The sequence below is a fragment of the Ixodes scapularis genome, unplaced genomic scaffold (assembly GCF_016920785.2).
Source record: "Ixodes scapularis isolate PalLabHiFi unplaced genomic scaffold, ASM1692078v2 PGA_scaffold2__306_contigs__length_199485367, whole genome shotgun sequence".
Lineage (NCBI taxonomy): Eukaryota > Metazoa > Arthropoda > Arachnida > Ixodida > Ixodidae > Ixodes > Ixodes scapularis.
Window position 1 is genome coordinate 3,216,168 of NW_024609857.1, and position 18,712 is coordinate 3,234,879.

The 18,712-nt window shown below is 46.2% G+C and overlaps 1 protein-coding gene across 1 annotated transcript in view; it reads left to right on the plus strand.

The window, feature by feature from the left end:
• Positions 1 to 17,076, plus strand: part of LOC8033205 (interferon-related developmental regulator 2) — a 32,986-nt gene extending 15,910 nt beyond the window's left edge. The window contains exons 7-12 of the mRNA XM_029992134.4: positions 2,913 to 3,055; positions 5,721 to 5,829; positions 6,889 to 7,020; positions 7,700 to 7,828; positions 7,904 to 7,993; positions 15,895 to 17,076. Coding sequence (XP_029847994.2) covers positions 2,913 to 3,055; positions 5,721 to 5,829; positions 6,889 to 7,020; positions 7,700 to 7,828; positions 7,904 to 7,993; positions 15,895 to 15,978 — 687 coding nt within the window. The 3' untranslated portion in view covers positions 15,979 to 17,076. The remainder of the gene's footprint in view (positions 1 to 2,912; positions 3,056 to 5,720; positions 5,830 to 6,888; positions 7,021 to 7,699; positions 7,829 to 7,903; positions 7,994 to 15,894) is intronic.
• The last annotated feature ends 1,636 nt before the right edge of the window (positions 17,077 to 18,712 follow it).

An 18,712-nucleotide genomic window follows, 5' to 3' on the forward strand; every position in this document is an offset into this window, starting at 1 on the left:
TTTTTTTTTTTTTTTTTCAGTTTTTTAAAACTTGAAATTGTACCTATGTTTAAAACTTGAGGCATTTTTTCCCCCAAGAAAGTGTGATGGATGATAGATTAATTACATTGTATCTAAATTATCAAGCATCGTTAATATTTTATATTGTAAACACATCTTGTCTCTCAAAACAAGGTTATTACTGCATAATTAATTATTTTACTCTCATAAAAATTGTGCTCATCTTATACGAGGAACCACTACATACTCTAAACGACTTATTTTTTTTTTTTACGGGCTGTAGATTGTGTTTTAGGTCAAAGCTGAAGATTTTTTAATAATTCACAAGTTGTAATTTTCGTGACGGGTGGGATCTGAATATAGATTCTAATGTGTTTCCATTTTACCGGAATTGTTTGTGTTATCTATTTTCCGCAAATTGTGGGAGATTCGCGAAAATTAGGTCCTCTCGAAAATAATGTCGTTTACAGTACACCAATCTTCAAAAGATACTTATGTAACAAAAAAATATGTTAAAAAGTGTTTCTAATGTTACGCTGCATTGCCCAATGAATTTTGTTTCCAGTAAACCTAAAGTAATGAAAACTTTTGATTTATACAGATAGTATTTACGCTTGAAATATATGATAGAAAAACAAATTTTTTCTCAACATTATCTCAAAGACTTAGCAAACCTAGCAAGAAAGGGCATATACATATCCAACACAAATTGTAGAACCATGGGAAATATCCTTCTCTAGAACTAGTGTAATTACAGCTAACACACTACGTCATACAGCCCTCTGACTACGCTGAATCAGTTCAGTAGGGAAAATATAGAACTTGACACTGTATCGGTGAGCAGCTTACTGGAATTAATCATAATAAATTCAAAACAAAATAAACAAAACTGATCTAGGATAAGTGCTAATTTTTGGAGGTTGAAGTTGTTTTAACGCGTTAAGGAGCTCGTTCACAGGAAAGCCGGCATTGGTGGCGTCGTGACGGGAAATCCTGATTGGTCGATAGGGTCATGACGTCGCAGCCACATGACCTCGCGCGGGAATTTTAAACAACCCACAACACTCGCGTCGCGTGTGGAATTAAAGAGATTTAAACGTGACATGCAATACAAATTAAAGGTCGCCTAATATCTGAAATAATTTCACTTTATAGAGTAATTCATTTGCCTTAAAGAAAAAATTTAAAGAATTTTAGGCGGGATTCGAACCCACGACTCTTCAATTGCGAGTCAAACATGGTACTGACTGGGCCACGCGGAGATGCTTGCAGGGCTTGGGAACAACCGGGAGTTTATACGTTCAGCTATCGCATTCCTCTCTGTAAGGCAAAGCTTGAGCGTCCTCCAAGTGTTTTTGCCATATTTTGTCCGTTAATGCTCTAGTCTGTTCAAGCTGATTGATTTATGTTATTGGCGGCGTGCGCGAACTACAAGGGGCACTTGTCTAGCTACCACCTTCATCGTTTGTTATGTCATGGTTAGGACAGACTGGATTGTAGTACGACATTTTACCAAAGCTTGAAACCGTGGCATGCATAGTCGTGCTAACACTTTTGGCGGTGAGGTGTCAAAAGTGCTGCTCTCAAACCCAGTAGAAAAAGTTGGATGATGAGAATAGAATATCCAGCGTTTTACCTCACTACAACACCTATCACGGTGAATAGGGTGTATTTTTTTTTTATTGCGATTCAGACAAAATGAAACTGAGAAAGGAATGACTCGTAGAATTTAAAATAGAGAAGTGAAATTTGAGAACTTCTCGCGTGTGTAGTAAACATTTCAGTGAAAGCGACTTTGTGTATCCCGTTGGTTCCAATCTGTTCTGCGAGTGCTGGTCTCTCCATAGTTCCCAGTTGATTTCTTTTTGAATTTTGTAAACCAGTGAACAAGCATTTCCTCAAAATAACTGGCAGAAAGAAATGATGGCTGCCTTCCGGAGTTGTTTCAATTAAATCCCTGCTAATTTACTCGGTCGACACGAAGCGTGCGCGCGACCCCCTCAAGATCCAAGTCTTAAATCTAGTAAGTCGGCGACACTTCTGCGTTCCAAAAAATGAGGTAGACTTCTATGAATTGCTACCATTTCTATGTTTAAATTATGAGGACTTAAATGTGCATATTTGGTGACGCGCTTCTCAGCGAGCAATTGTAAATTTGTAAACAATTCTTAGTAAAAATTGAACAAAACAACTGAATCAATTGCCTGAATTTGCCGAGCCATGTTTAAAAATTTATGAAAATTTCTGCTTTTGTTTCGAGCAGAAGTCACGATGGGATAAACTTTGCCACATATTCTATGCGGGAGTATCTAAGGGTCAATAGCTGACGGGTATTTGCTCGTTAGCAACTGCTAGTCGCACTTGGATAAAAGCGTCGGTATTGGCAAGCTCAGTATAGCTTAAACAACTGTGCGCTTGTACACAGCTAAGAAGACAGCGCGTCATTTACTCTGGTGAAGGCAAAACCTTTTTCTACAGCAGCCTACACAGATCCAAAAAAGCCATAATCAGGGATGCTGTGAATAGCCCCGACGCACACTGTGCAAGCTGTAATGTGAAGTTCCGGAAAAACGTCCTACATCTTTCTTAAATAAATAAACTGTTTTTAATTGGCATAGATGCAAACTAACATAGTCACTCCGTGCTTTGACATAGTGCGTCGTCTGCTGGCATCCTAGCAGCTCCGTCAGAGGCGGGCGCTCGTGAGGTGGCGCCATCTAAACATCTCGTCGCCAATAGTGATACTAATGGTTATGTATGGTGTCCTTTGTATCTCGTACAAGTGATTTCCATTCACGTTGTACAGCAGAGCTGTTAAGGGCTACGTTCCCCAGGATCGTGTCCGTGTATGTCGACACAAACCTACTATAAGCGACGGCGGAAAGCACACAACTGAGTGTGCCGACCCGCAGGTGCTGCAGCCGTGCATGGAGGTGCTCTGGCAGGTGGTGGGCGCCAAGGCGGGCTCCCCGTTGCTCCAGGCGGCGGCCCTGCTCGCCTGGGGCCTCCTGCTCAGCGTGGCTCCCGTCGACCGCCTGCTGGCACTCACACGCACGTCAGTACCCTTTCTCCTCCTACCTCGCCTCGGACAGTCTGGAAGGAAGGTTCGGCTTCTGTCCGATGGACAAAAGAAACAAGCTTGCCTCGTTCATTATTCTTTCTTCCTGGTGGTCCTGCAGCCCCATCGGGCATTATCGCAGAGGGAGAATGAACGCGAGAAAAACATTTAAGCATTTGCGGCACAAGCAATTTCACGAGACAAGGCATTCCAGTCCTTAATGGATTTTTCAAAAATCCTGGTGCGAAGTTCCCTTATTTTATGTTTGGATATGTAATTTGGAGGTAATAAACAGGGTGAGCTAGAAAAGCCTGTTGTATTATGGTAAATACCGTATAAAAACTTCCAAGTGCAAACATTTTCGTCGTTGTGCCAATGGATTTCATCTCGACTCTTTGATCATGTTGGTGACACTGTTCCGAGTAGAACTACCGTTTTGCAACTTCAGCTGCCATGGTTAATGTGTTTTTCCTGCGCTGCCTCACTGACATTCGTCCAACAGGGTTGTTTACGTTGCCGTGCACCGAGGATTGCCGAGCTTGTTTGGGCAGGATTCGGCAGTCGTCCGCTCCCTCTGCCTTACGACAATTCTCAAACGCAAAGTTTAATGTAGACTTTCTCCTTGCACCAACCTTTTGCCAAAATGCGGTAGAATTTCCTGCCAGGGGCCGTTTGAAATACAGTTGCCGCGGTGATGTCTGAGACTAAAAACAAAAAAAATCACCCTCGCCGCTTTTTTTGTGTTGTGTCTACAGTCAAGCCGGATTATATTGAACCCATCCATTTAGAAATATTTCAGACAATCGAAAGATCCCCTTGACAATCCCATGCAAAAGTATAGGTGCCCCGTGCGTCTGTATTGAACTTCACCACCCAATGCATCGAACCATGCTTCGTGCCCCTCTCACTGCCATCACGGCGCAGTTCGTACGCGCTGAGGATATAGGATTCTGGCCACAGAAGAGGCAGAGGAGAACAAGAACACTCTGACTTTCAACAATTGAATGACGGCAATAATGACATGCTACACCGGGTGACTGTGGCACTACGTATTGGCTTTGGATGCCTTGGGGAGGCCAGGAGGGGTCAAGACGGGAGCAGAACACAGAACGTACGGAGTGCTCGCATTGACGGTCCCAAGAGGAAGAGAGAGAGCCGAGAAGGAAAGCATACAAAAGGTTAGGCGTGGTCATTTTGCTGCAACAAGTTGAAGTTGCTCTTGCGCTTGCCAACTTTATTTAGTTTTATTCAAGGCGCGATTAACTGCAAATTGGGCTGGAAAAGAATATTGTACAGACACTACAAATGATGTTTTGCTGCTTCTTTGCACATATTAAAAAAACATTGAAATGAAAAAAAAAGCATAATGGGAGACACTTTTTTTTTTTTTTTTTTTTTGTAATTTTTGCACGAAAAAAAAGACATTTGCGCTATATTTTGTACGTTAGACATAATTTAGGTGAAACTAACCCGCAGGAGGTCCCTTTGCTTCGCCGGCTGGTTTGCTTGAACCTTTTCTGAGCCTTCGAGAGTTGGGCAATGGTGCTTGCAAGGTTCTGAAGTCTGCTTCGTCTTCCCCTTGTACAATTGTCTCATAATCAGCATCACTTTCCTCTTGTATATTTATTATCACATAGTCACCATCACTAGTAGCGGCTCCACGGGCCTCCATGGTGCGGGCTGTTGCCTTTCTGTGGTGCCGTGGCTCTCCTTAACCAATGAAGATTTTTTTACAGCGGAGCTGTTAAGGGCTAGGTTCCCCAGGATTGTGTCCGTGTGTGTCGACACAGACCTACCTGGACAGCTACCGCCATCTATAAGCGACGGCGGCAAGCACACAACCAGTATAGTTTCCGCCGTCGCTCGTAGATGGTGGCAGCCTTTCCAGCTATAAGAGAAGAATGGATAGTTGGGTACGTTGGTGGGAATTCATCGTGGGAAACAGCGTGAAAAACGGACGACGACGACGAAGAAGCACTCAGTGTATCGAGTACAGCTCCGCTGGTCTTCCTTCTTCACGAAAGTGGAAAGGCTGAATGATTCTTTTTTTTTTTTACCTTTATCTTTTGCCATATTGCTTTGCTGTTTTTGTATTGTGTTAGTTTTGCTGTGATTTTATGCAAGTAATTTTGTTGTTGCTGTTGCTCGTGTGAGTTGTTTTTTGTGTGTCCCCCTCTTTCAGTTTCCTTTACTTTTTTTTTTGTTTTTGCATTTTGTTGTCTGTGCTGCTAGGTCGTAGTTACGCGCACAAGCATCTGCGCCCGTGGTTCCTGCCAGCTATGGTTTAATGGGATTCTACTGTATTTAGCAGTTCTTAGACGCTCTATTTAGTTCGCTCTCTTTTTCACGACCTAGACTTAAATACTTAGATATTATCGAAATAAACAAACTAGAATCCGGTATTTCAATATATTTGGGTATTTTGTCGTTGCTCTGGCAGCTTGGTTCTAGATTCAAGTTGAAGCAGTAAGTGCATTTCTCAGCTTAATTAAAACGTGGAACCACTTACCTGGCCCACAAGGGTCGGGCTTGGACAGAAACCGGCACGTCCCTAGGGTCGCCCCGCACGGGTGGCCGTCTCAGCCTGGCAAGCCCTGCGGGAGTATTGTCCCGGGCATTGGCGTGCGTCCATGCGAGAAAGATGGCCGTGGCCGTGTTGCAGGCACCTGCCCCGGCTGCAGGAGCTGCTGGAGAGCCCCGACCTGGAGCTGCGCATTGCGGCCGGGGAGGTGATCGCAGTCATGTACGAGGGGGCCAGGGACTACGACGAGGTGGGTGGCCCAGAGCTTCAGATTCGCCCGGCTCACTGTTCCTTTGACCGGAAGTGCCCGCACAAATGGAGGCTGCGCGAGGCTCTCTCCGTGCACAGTAAACAATATCTAACGCAGAAATCAAAAGTGGGTCTCTGCTGGAAACTAAAGATGCTGCAAACATTCCTAGAACAGAAGGTTCGACGTTGTTGGAGCCTGCGAATCTACCAAGTCGACTGGTTCGACAAACTTTGAACTTTTAGACTGCTCTGGTCGTCGGGAAACCTTGTCCAGAGTTTGCAAGGTAGAACAATGTTTTGGAAATTTATAAAGGAATAACATTGTAGCATATATAAGCAGGGGGAAGATTCCGGTAGCAAAGGAACATTTTCGTGCTTTACATTCCTAAAACTCCTTTCATAAGGTGCTTCGAACCTGCTATACATGTATGATGCACAGTTTAACCCATCAGACTCGCTAAACAGATTCTTGGGAGGATTTGCAACATCCATATGCGAGCTTCCGAAAAGCACTCGACTGTTGATGCGGTCGAACTCGAACTTGGAAGGAGTTTGCAGCTCTTCGACAGGTAGAATTCGAACCTCTAGAACAGTAGTTCTCAAGCACCAATGCTTTGAGGGCCCCTTTTGTATTGGCAGAAGTGATAGGGTACCCCATCCACCAGGGGGGGGGGGGGGGGGGGGGGCGATATTGGACGACTACACTGACAGAAGGGTAAACGGAGGAAACAAAATTTGTGCGAGCCAACTTCCAACGTTTATGCTCTAAATTGGAGAATGGTCAATCCTACTCGCTCGGCACGCATGGCTTGATCTATTTAGCTTTTTAAACAGCTGCATAAGTAAAAAATAAGCTTTATTGCTCGAGCTTTACTGACTGTCCCTAAGAAGGCCTTTGGGGACCCCCATGTGAGGACAACTGCCCTGGAAAGTAGCCAGTTTTGAGAGGTGCTTCGGCCTCCAAGCAATGGGGGGGCCCTTTGCGACGCCCGCTATGGCCACCGTGCCCCAGTGCGTGGCTTATTGGAGCAGGCGTGGGAGTGGTTCCCGTGCGTTGCAGGACTTTGAGGAGCCCTCGGAGTCCCTGTGTGCCCAGCTGCGCCAGCTGGCCACAGACAGCCAGAAGTTTCGGGCCAAGAAGGAGCGGCGCCAGCAGCGCTCCACCTTCAGGGACGTCTACCGGGCCGTCAGGGTGAGTCTGGCTTTTGACTTTGGTCCGAACCAGAGAAAGGCACCTTGCTTTTTTATTTTGTGGGACTGTGATTGAGCTTTTTCCACTTTCGGATAAATGTGTTATTTTCATGCAGCATGGCATGGGCACAGGGGCAGATCTATGTGTCAGGCTTAAGAGGGGTGGTGGGACTCAGCTCGGGGGAGGGGCTTTGCGAAGAGATGTAATGTCGCAGACAGTTGGACGTCACGAACGAAGGTAACTGTCATTGCATTAAGAGACTGACGTATATCCTTTTTTCGTGCAAAAGAAATGTTTGCCCTCAGGGACAAAAGACGGATGTACGCCCTTTTTCCGTACAAAAATTGTTTGCCCTCTCCCCCTATAAATTTGCCATTGAATAAACATCAGTTTATGTTTACACATGCTGGATTTTGCAAAGGTGCATTTATGAGGCTCATCATTTTTTTTGGTGCTCAACTCTCCTATTTTTGCCAATCGGAGGGTCCCTCGCCTTGACGATGCCAATGAGGGGGGGCATCTCGGCAACGAGTAACCCACTTGGTTGGACTTGTTCAAGGACAAACGGTGACTCTAAAGTGGCAAAGCAGGAAAGAAGTGCCAGAGTTAACCTCTACTCCCTCGTACTCCCAAAAAGAGCCTGAGGTGCAAGACGATTGCACGTGTCAACTGCTTGCAGGAGGGGGCCTCTCCCGACGTGAGCGTCAAGTTTGGTCGGGAGGTCCTGGAACTGGACACCTGGAGTCGCAAGCTGCAGTACGACGCCTTCTGCCAGCTGCTGGGCTCTGGCATGAACCTGCACCTGGCCGTGAGTTCACCCCGGAGCGCCTCCGTGGCGCCTCGCGATTCCCGCGCGGTGCCAACCTTGGGACGAACTGCGCAGGTGAACGAGCTGCTGAGGGACATCTTTGAACTGGGGCAGGTGCTGGCCACCGAGGACCACATCATCTCCAAGATCACCAAGTTCGAAAGGGTGAGTCCCCAGAAGACGGCGGCGGAGTTTCTCCCAGCCCGCGTGTCGCTCTTTCGGCATACTTTGGCTTTGGCCAGCTCGAAGCAACAGTTGCGCTCGAATTGGACCTTTATTTATTTATTTATTTATCCGACACCGATGTCGCCAGGCGGTCATAAGCAGCGCGCAAATATGTTACCGAATGCATTGAAAATGGAAGAATGCATTGACGCCTTTGGCGTCATACCCTTTATGAACGCGGCGGGTCTGTCCCAAAGTCAGTTTCTGGACTTACTGAAGATCTATTTGAAGTCCACCTTCGCGGCTTGGGATGGAAATGCCTACCTACAAAAGACGGGAGTATGCATAGGATCCAGCATTGCTCCAGTCCTTAGTGACATCTTCCTTGCACATCAAGACAGGAGTCTACAACGAATATTGGATACATCAAAAGCAGTGAAAGTATGTAGATATGTAGATGATTTTTTAATCTTCCTTGCTACAGATGATACAAACTTCACAGCCATGGTGGAAGAGGTCCTCTACAATTTCAAGAACTGTATGAATCCTCTGGAGCTCACCTACGAACTGCCGGTCGAAAGATCATTACGATTCCTGGATCTTCGACTGTATGTGCTACCATATCACATCTGTTGGTCCTATGAGCCCAGGGGCAAGAAACCTCTTCTACCATTCAAATCTGCACATTCCAAGCTTGTAAAAAGAGGTATAGTGAGGTCATGCCTTAAGAACTCTATTAGCAAGTCATGCTTACATTCAATGCAGGCGAGCTTCGACGCTCAAGTATCAAGGCTAAGGTCCGCTGGATATCCTCTACAAATATTGACGTCGGTAACCGAGGTTCTCCTCAGAGAAATCAAGCTCGGTAGTGCCGCAAAAACAGGACAACCAGACCGGTAGTCGTGCCATATATGCATAATCTATCTCATGGTCTAAAGAAAATAGCGAACAGAGTAAATGTGGATGTAGTGTTTTCAGCACCACACAAACTTCACAGCCTCTGCAAAAAAGTAAACACCTCCTCAATCAGCACCGTCAGCTGCGCAAAGAAACACAGATCCAACTTTGTCCCATGTGTTGAAGGAGTAGTCTATTCGTTTCCCCTTTCCTGTGGAAAAGAGTACATTGGACAGACGGGGCGGTGTTTAAACGACCGCCTGCGAGAGCACAACAACAACATTGCCAATGCCAACTCCGGTCACCTAGGTATTCACTGTAGGGATTGTGGCTGTTTTGCGCGACTGGACAACTGTGCTGTGTTAGGCAGGAGTAAAAACCAGCTCACCCGAGAAATTATAGAAGCGGAGAACATTGCAAGACGAGAAGCCCAGTGCGTTAGCACTCCGTCCTTAGCTTTATCGGAGAAAGAACTACATTATTTAGACAGAAGGTGTTTAAGACAGTAAGCCAGTATAAGCACTGATTTTTGTCTACATCTTATATTATTTAACAACTAATTTCTGTAACTCTTGGACTTTTTCATCACTCAAACTATTTACGCCTAGAATGTAGTCGACAGTAGGCCAGCTTATCACCTGGTTTATACCTGTTCGTGATTAATTTTGTAATTATTTTTTGTAATTTTTGTAACTCTTGCACTTTGGTGCTTTAGTATTATTCTCCTTTATTTTCCTTTTCTTTGTCTTCTATTCATCTGTTTGCCTTTTCTTTTTCTTTCGCCTTCCCCCATTTGCCTTTTCTTTCCCCTTTTCTTCCTTGGCAACCTATTCCTTGGGGTCGAAGAAGAGGAAGTTTGAAATACAATTCAGTTGATAGTTCAGCGCTGTGTGAGTGTATTTTTTTGTGTGTTTGGATTTTGAATAACTGTCTACTTGCGCTGGTTCGTGATGATGTTACCGAATGAGCTGCAGCGGGGGGGAGTGGACAAAGTTATTGACTTGGCCGCTCATCAATACGAAAACTGCAAAGCTTTTTTTTTTTTCTTAATAAAGCGAGCGAGTGATTGGATTTTGCTTCATTGAAGTGATTTCATTTAAGGAAAATATTTTGTTCCTATCCACGGAAAATGCTCGGCGTAACTAAGAAATGCCCGGCTACGTGTTGTGAGGGCCAATGGTGGGCTATAAGGAAACCCTTCAAAAACGAAAGAGTTTATGAAACAGTCTTGTCGCTTTCAGTAAATTCTGTTGAGTATGTCTGAGACGTGCCATAGTTTTTGCTCTAAAGTATATTGAGCGGCATTAGAGGGAACCTGAAACAATATTGGGTTTGAATGTTACGTGTTTTACACGAGCGTACTGATACAAGTGTGACAGTATCGCACCTACAACTCCAATAAGGGGACACACCCCCTAGGGGGGTCAACTTTGGAACCCTTGTCTTAAAATTAACGAAATTTACAGGGTAGGCTGGTGGTCATGCTAGAGGGTGTATAAAAGAATTTCAGGTCTGTCGGTTAAATCAGAAGGAAATTAGAGTAGCTGCTATCAGCACACGCCTACATTGTTTAGTTAATCCATCGTCAGGAAACGATAACGATATTAAAGATTTTTATTTGCTAGATATGTAGCAGAATGCCAAAAACGTTTTTTCTAGAAAGTAATTTATTTCTATAAATTTTCTCCTCTGCAAAATTGGTCAACTTTTTGGTCTTCTGTGTCTTCGACAAAATGTCAACATTTTTTATAAAAGACATCCGTAAAGTGACAAAAAAGTTCCATAGTCGCATTCCTTATTAAATTCCAGTCAGGATAAGGGAAGAATGAGCCTTCCCTGTTTTGCCATTATCAAACGATAAATTGACTAAAATGGAATTTATACCAAAAAGTGGAACAGAGAAAAATGCGTTCAAAGTGCTCCAAACCCTACCTTTTCTTTAGCTTTGGTGGACAGAAAATAATTCATAAAAAATTAACTATGCAGCTAACTTTTTAATTAACTTAAAACTTAAAATTAACTTTTTGGGAATACTCTCTAGATGTTGGTGGATGTGAATATGTATGTCATTTTTCAAAATCAACTTTTTTTGCAGAAATTATTTTCTCTGAGCAGTGTTTCCCCTTAAAGGTCCTCTGACACGCCCCCCAAAAATTTTTTTTTTTCATGCTAGGCGTTGAAATGGCATGTCAGGAAATTACAAAACAATTGTTTCACTATAAAGGTGCGCAATTTTTTTATAAAAAATATAAATACGAGGCCCAATTCAAAGTTCCCGCCAGTACACTATGACGTAACAGTGTACCGCAAGGTGCCAAGGCGGTCAGAAGGGAGGCATCGGCGGAAGTCACGTGAGTTGTATCCCTCCTCGTGCTTACCGCGAGTTTGTGTAGTATTTTTTGAACATTTTTGTTATTCTCCGCACCTCCACGAGCGATCCAAGCAGACAAGGTTTCTTTTATTTGCTTTTCATTGCTTAATGTTGCTGTAAATGTAGAAGAAGAGGAGTCAGTGAATTGACGTGATCAACTACAATGCCTAGAAGGTGCTGTGTGAGGGACTGTCCTGGTATTTAAGCAACTGAAGAAGAGATCACACTGCATGCATTTCCGAGAGACGGCAGGCATCTTCAGCCTGGAGAGCATACAATGATTCGACGACCTCGGTGTCCGAACCTTCAGCACTGGAATTCAGCGTGTCGTACGCTAGCAATCCTAATTTCCGCGAGCGTTCTAATTTTTTTTTTTTTTTTTTTCAAGATTTGATAGCTTTTTTTGTGCCCAGTATAGCTCTGTATCATCGGACTGGCGGCATGCACTCGTACACTGGCTTGTACTCGCAACGCTTTCATCATTGACCTCCATCACGTCGATCCACTGACTCTTCGTCCTCAACTTTTACAGCCCGCAAACTAGCCAACGGTGCAGCGACAAAGAGCTAGTGGAACTGAAACTTTGTTTCCTACAATCACTCGTACAAAGAGCAGAAAAAAAAAAAGTTTTAGGCACGTTCGCGGAGAGCACGAGGAGTGAAACTCGCGTGACTTCCTGCGAACCCACCTTTAGTGATGTAGGACGATGCCTCCCTTCTGACCGCCCCGACACCTTGCGGTACACTGTTACGTCACAGTGCAGTGGCGGGAACTTTGATTTGGACCTCGTATATCTATTTTTTATATAAAAACTACGCAACTCTAGAGACCGACACGCGGAGCGGCTCTGTTTACCAACACGGCCGGGAGGCCGCGCATGCGCGTTAGCTATGTGGGCAAAAGCAGCCCGGCTCTCCGTGTTTGCGCCATTGCGCTCTATGGCGTGCGCTCGTTGTGGACGTTGTAGGGACGCTTGTATCTTTATTTGTGCGTCGTATTTCCTCATAACGTATGTCGTATGCTATGCCCGACTATTTGAGCTCGTTGCCCGAGCCTGAACGGTAGAGGTATCAAAACAAACTGTGCGTGGACGGCGTTGCCTACGAGGATCCGTACGCCATAAACAAGGCCTGCTGGACTACCGACGTAAAGTTGCTCCCACGGAAGTCGACGGCTCAGGTCGTCGTTCATTTAGTTTTTTTGCCAAGCCAGTTCACGGCCGACACGGTGCAGGCGTACAAGTCTCTCGAGGTCTACGATTACATCGAGTTGGTTTCCGCACTGCCGGCAGGATCAGCAGACTGTGGGTCTGCGGAAGTGTGTGTATTCATTAATTGATTAAATACACAGAGCGTCTGCAAGTCAAGGTATGATATTTTTCATACCCTCATGACCACAAGGCATTACAACCAGTAAAGGTTTGTCCGTTCTGGAGTCTTGGCGGTGACAGGCTACAAGTAACGGCGTTACCAGGAACGCGTTATTTTTTTCAGTAACGTAGTAACCTACTCGTTACGTTTTCGACACAGTAACGGGTAACATACTTATGTTACTATTTCAAGTAACGTAGTTACGTTAGTCGTTACTACTTCCCAAGTCTTAAAAAAATTACACTTCAATTGTTTCCGTGTTTTAGGCGTCAAGCCATGTTTTTCTTTGCGTTTTTTCTCGTAAGTATTTAAGTGAAACCGTAAAAAAGAAATAAAGTAATTATGTTCAGTTTCTGCATAAACATAATGTTTCTTGATATATGACCTGCATCGTCAAAACCGTAAAACGTGTTAAATCATAATTTAAAAAGTAACGCAGAAGTAACGTGCGTTACATTTTATCGGTAGCGGCAACGCGTTCCTTTTATTTTTAGATAACGTAGCTCAGTAACGCGTACCTTTTATTTGCAAGTAACGAGTAACGTATTTCGTTACTTTTTTTTTGGTAACGCCTACAACACTGCCGTTCTGTAGCCGATCCCCTTCTACTCGGTAGCACGGGCGTAGCGAGCCTCCGACGAGCGCTTGGCCGGTGCGTTGTGCGCGAACACCGTGGGAACAAAATCCGGGTGGTCTCGATCAGACAACGGTTTCCCTGCACATAAGCAAGCCTCGGGAAAGAGATTGAAATGGAAGCCGCACTTGCATCCAAGAAAGTGTTTGCCGCACAAACGGTCGTTCGCGCGAGGCGACCATTCTTTTCGATCCACGAATATTATCCACCTTCTATGCCTTTCAGAGTCTGCCGGGGACTTGTGGAAACTCACTCCGCTGCTTTTCTTGTACATTTCGGTGCAATTAACGGCAACACAGCTTCGCGGCATGCTGAAATGCTATGACGCCCATGCAAAACGTGCGCGCTTTTGCCCACACCCCCCGGCTCCGGCGCGATCGCAGCGCCGCCGCAGCTCCGTGACGTCAAGCCCGCGTGTCGGTGTATAGTGAAACAATTTTTTTGTAATGTCCTGACACGTCATTTCAACGCCTAGCAGGAAAAAAAATTTTTTTTTGGCGTGTCGGAGGTTTTTTAAGCAACACTCATTTGTCACGATGTAACATTTGAGCATGGATGTGGAATATTTCGTTAAATTTCTTCCTAGCAAAGCTTGCTGGCATGGTTGCGAAGCTAGCCCAAGGACAACCATGGTCGAATGCAACTCACGAATGGGGCCCAAAAACTGCTTCAGCCCTCGACTCGACCTCAATTCTTGGTCAGCTCGCGGGGATGGGCTTGTGTCCCATCGATATGGTGTTGGGAAGAGCTAAGCTCCCTTCACACTGCCCGTAGCATAGCACGTGACCTGTGCAGTGACCCCGGTGCCTGGCTTTGATCAAGATCAAGAGGCCACTTGTTCTGGCTCAAGTTGTTTCCTGCGACTGCTACTCCAGGGGACGGGAAACTAATCCACGCTTTGTAGGTTATAAATATCTAGGATTCATTCCGATTGGTGTTAAATTAACGTAAATAGGAAAATTTTGAACTCTTCCCACTCTGGCCAGCATGTGCAGTTGCACATTCTGTCGCCAGTTCGTGCCACTTATATTCGCCGCAGCAAAGTGCATGGGATGGCGATGGTCAGGGTGCGTGCCTTGCTCCGTAGATCGCTAGAGACAGGCGATTTCCGTCGGGGGACTGATAGGACAAGCGACGACGATATAATCGTTTTAACTCCGTGACCGTCACTCGGCTGTTATGCTTTAGGACCCGAAAAGTCAGTTTTGTACCGCGGACATATTGCGAAGGTTTTGAAAACTTTTCCAAACGTGCCATCATGAGACCTTTCCTTTGCCACATGCAGACTGGAAAAGGAAGTTATAAAGCAACCAAATATCTTTGACAACTAATCTCGGACCCTCCATACGTGGCGGTAGGAAGCATCTGGAGGCGACATGACGCTGTGGAGAGGGACACGCCCCCAGCGATGACCAAAACCATGAAATGCTATTAAACGAAAAGGAGAGCGGACTTGGCACTAACTCCTTTTTATCCAATAGCGTCTCTTGGTTTTGGTCATCGTTGGAGTCGTGTCTCTCTCCACACTACCATATCGCCGAAGGCACACTTATCGATTTCTACTTGGGAGTACTTTGACAAGAACCAAGTCATGGGTGGGCCAAGGCTGTGACATGACGCAACCCTTGAAGCGCTATTGAAGCGTCCGAAATGGGTCTTGTTTTACCTGACCCTATGGATCCTTCTCCAAATATCGATCGTGCTTGTCCCGATGACTCCCGAAGACGAGCACCGAGTGCTCGTCTTAACGCTGGTTTCCTCAATAATTATTTCCGCCCGATCGGCCTCCTTTGGTTCGCTTTCCCAAGAAGTCGCGCATTAAAGCGGAGGAGAGTGGACATTTTACTGTTCCTTGGGGTTGACGTCTCGATGACTGCCCAGGGTCCCTTGTGCCCCAGTCAGGGTCCTGTTCTTGGTCTTGTGCACGGCCAAGTTCCTGGAGCTTGGCTTGGTCGTGGCCGTTTGGTTCACGCCCTTGTGTCGCATTGACCATGCGCGCCAGTCCCGCTCTGCTTCCCGTCGCTCGTCCCCCGTGCTGTCTTTCTCGTCGGCTTCCCACAACACTGAGCCGCCCAAAGACTCGCTTGCGTGCCGTCTCACGTGAGGCTGGTAGGACTTGCCCTTATCCTTCCTCACCGACAGCCGAGGTTGTCCGAGTAATTTGCCGGTTTGCATTAATCGCAACCCGTCACATTAATTTCATCTTGTGAATCTGCTTCGAAAAAGGTTTAACAGTGACGACCTATGAACAGATAGGGTCAAAGATTTATTTCGAGCTTGTAATTTTATGCGACTCCTTCATCGGGGTCAGGCCAGATGTAGATCGGGAGTGCAACTGCTCCGAAAAGCTGACGACGTCATAGAAGCTTCGTGGTGGTGTTGCAGCGGCGGTGGTGAATGCGAGAGACACCTGTTTCGCTGCAGGGCGCTCTCTAGCTTGACAGTCCACCGAAGCTTTGGCAGCCAGGAGTTGGGACGCCGTGACGACGGAGTCCTAACTCCTGGCTGCCTGGAGCGAGTCATTTGTTGCCACCTCGCGACCATTTCGGATGCACGGGCGGAACAGGATGCGGTTGGACATGCATTCCAAGCGCTTGAAATAAAGGATGGTCTTTGCTTCCTCCCCCAGCACATGGTGAACATGGCCAGCTGCCGGGCCCGCACCAAGACGCGCAACCGGCTGAGGGACAAGCGCGCCGACGTGGTCGCCTGAACCTGCGGACGGATGTTTAGCTATGCACTCTCCGGCCTAGCCCGGCGGGACTGGATGCCACTCGCGAGTCCGCGCTCGCAAATTCGCCGCCCATCGTTACGCAATGGGAGAGGAGGTTCCTGGGTCTCGACGTCCGGGGAAGCTGCTTTTGGCATTACCGTTTGGGGTCGGCTCCAACCCATAGACGGATTTCTTTTTGGTGGTCGTTTCTGGGTTACACGTTTTGGGGGGAGGGTGTTGGAACTGTCCGGTTCTTTGGCGCATGTCGGGCAGCACTTGTTGCGCGGCGCGCTTGCGTACTGCCGACGCCGAGTGTTTGGGCGATTCCCAGAAAAGAGTGCCTCTCGCTCGACGTTCGGTTGCCTTTTACGTGGCCCGTTGTAGACCTTCGTTCGTCCAAAGACGCCGTCCGGTTTCATACCCCCCACCGTACACATATCGAGGCAGATTAAATTGCGGAGGGGCACGTCTGGCAGGCTGAGAAGTGGCTTATTTGTCTTTTAATTTTGCCGATGCGCGCAAAAATTATAATTTCTTGAAAGTTTTTTTTTTTTATTATTATTGCGTACACAATTCACACTTTTCTTTAATTTCTGATGAAGTCTGTTTTATGTGTGCGTGTGTAAAACGTAACTGAAAGAATTTTTATGCACGCTGAACAAACGCTCGGTCCTGGGGTTGAAAGTGCTCGGTGCGTGCATGAGCTAAAGTGCAACTGCTTTGTTCCGAAGGTTTTCTAGTCGCCGAAATGTACCATTGTGGAGCTTGTTGCGAGAGGCCTTGGTCTTCTGGGGGAGCTGTCGTAGCGTGGCAAGCCACTATAGTGGGAGCGACATTGCGGAGAAAATCGGCTTTTAGAAAGGCACCTGGGCGGCGAGTGGACGTTTTTTTCAAATATACTACGGAATAAAAAAAAAAAAAAAAAGCCCTGTACAGGTTTTTGTTTTATCCAGGCCGATGTTTTTGGATGCTGAGAGATGTTTTGTTTTGAGATATAATTTGTGTGAATGTGCTGTTATACTGTATTTGTGTGCTGCTGAGATGCTTTTATGTTCACCGAACACTTTGTTGATAATAAAAGCTGAAGGCCAAATGCCATTTCTGGAGCTTCCGGAGGAAAGGTTCGTTTTGCAGGGTGGAACGCAATTTCCTTCATAATCTGAAAAGAACACGCAAGAATGTTCTTCCTTGCAAGAATGAGGCTGCTTGGTGGCTTTTATCTCATTTCTTTCATAGGTCTGGCAACGAGCATAACATACAGGGTGTTATGCGTGTAGGGTTCTTGTTCATACTAGAACGGAAGGCACCCCACAAAATGTTCTCCAAATTTATGCTTTTGCCAGTAGTTGCACCATGTGCCCACAAAACAATTTGGAATTGCTCCAAAACAAATTGGGATAGAAGCTACTTCGCCAAACGGTGGTAGAACGTCGCACTAATGGGGTGGTGGCTCACTGGAGTCCATGGACCTTATTCTGTGCTCCGTCTGTAGGCCCTCGTACAGATGGACTTAAGACCCCCACCCCATATTGCTCTATGGCTTATCAGAGTTGGTGAAATGGCCGCGTCTCGCGCGTCGCCTATGGTGTGCGGCATTGATGGCGAAGCAGGGCACAGACGAGATTGTGCATTCTCGAGATTTCTTTCGCCACCAACAATGCTGCTTGCCGTGGAAACGCACAACCTCCCTTCTTCGGGATGACTGCCTGAAATGTGCAATATCTAGACAGCACCCAGAAGCAAGTAAGGTCTGTTGGAAGATTGATGGCATAAAGCGGTTGGGACCACTTTCTGCCATCCGTGCCATTTGTTTCGTAAACGGCGCTTTACCCTAGAATACCGTGCATCTGCCCAGACCACATTAAGCGCCCATTCCCAAATTTGTAAAATCTGAGAAAATATGCACAGTACATTGATATGTAAAACTGATGACCGGACAAGCGCCCATCCCCCATTTTTTTCATGATCATCTCAAAATTTTGAGTGGGTGCTTGCCCGGTATTTTACAGTAGTTTCGTGGATAAATTTGACTGCATTGCACAACATCGGATCAGCCCATTCCCGATGGCTGCCCACCTCTCCATATAGTGTTCATATATTGGCCAGTGTTCCTAGCAGTGCGACAGAACTCGGTCTTTTGCATGCTCTGGAGCAGAACGGAGCAAATCCTGGGCACCGACATTGGCAGTCCAGAGAGAAAGAAAAAGACTCAAGAGCAGAGAAAGAAAGATTAGACGTTGAGCATGTTCGTTTTGCCGCAACAATTTGGAATTGCTCGAACACTTGTCAGCTTCTATTTTTTGTACAATGCGAGATTCTGGCGTTTTCCTGCAAAGTAAGCTAGAAAAGAAAAAAGATGGACCTGAGAAGTGATGTTTTGCCGCTGCTTTGTGCATACTAAGGCATTGCCAGCGATATGGGCCTATCGGGACCACCAACTAGGACTGCCGATGTCAGTGTCTGCCCCGCTGAAGCGGTTCGAATGCACGGGACCTCCTCTATGAACAGCTTAGGCCTTCAGCTTCCTCATTTCCCTTCCAGATTTCGAGTCGATGGAGTACGGCATTGCTCACATGTTGGAATCTTATGTTTTGGCAAACTAGGGGCAGAAAGCAGGCTTGGCAGCGAGGGAATAAGAGTACCTGCAGAACGTGAGCACCGAGTGGAGCAAGCATGGAGGGGCCTAGAATGACAAGGCGTTCAGCTAAACCATTACATGCGCGTGGTTCATGGA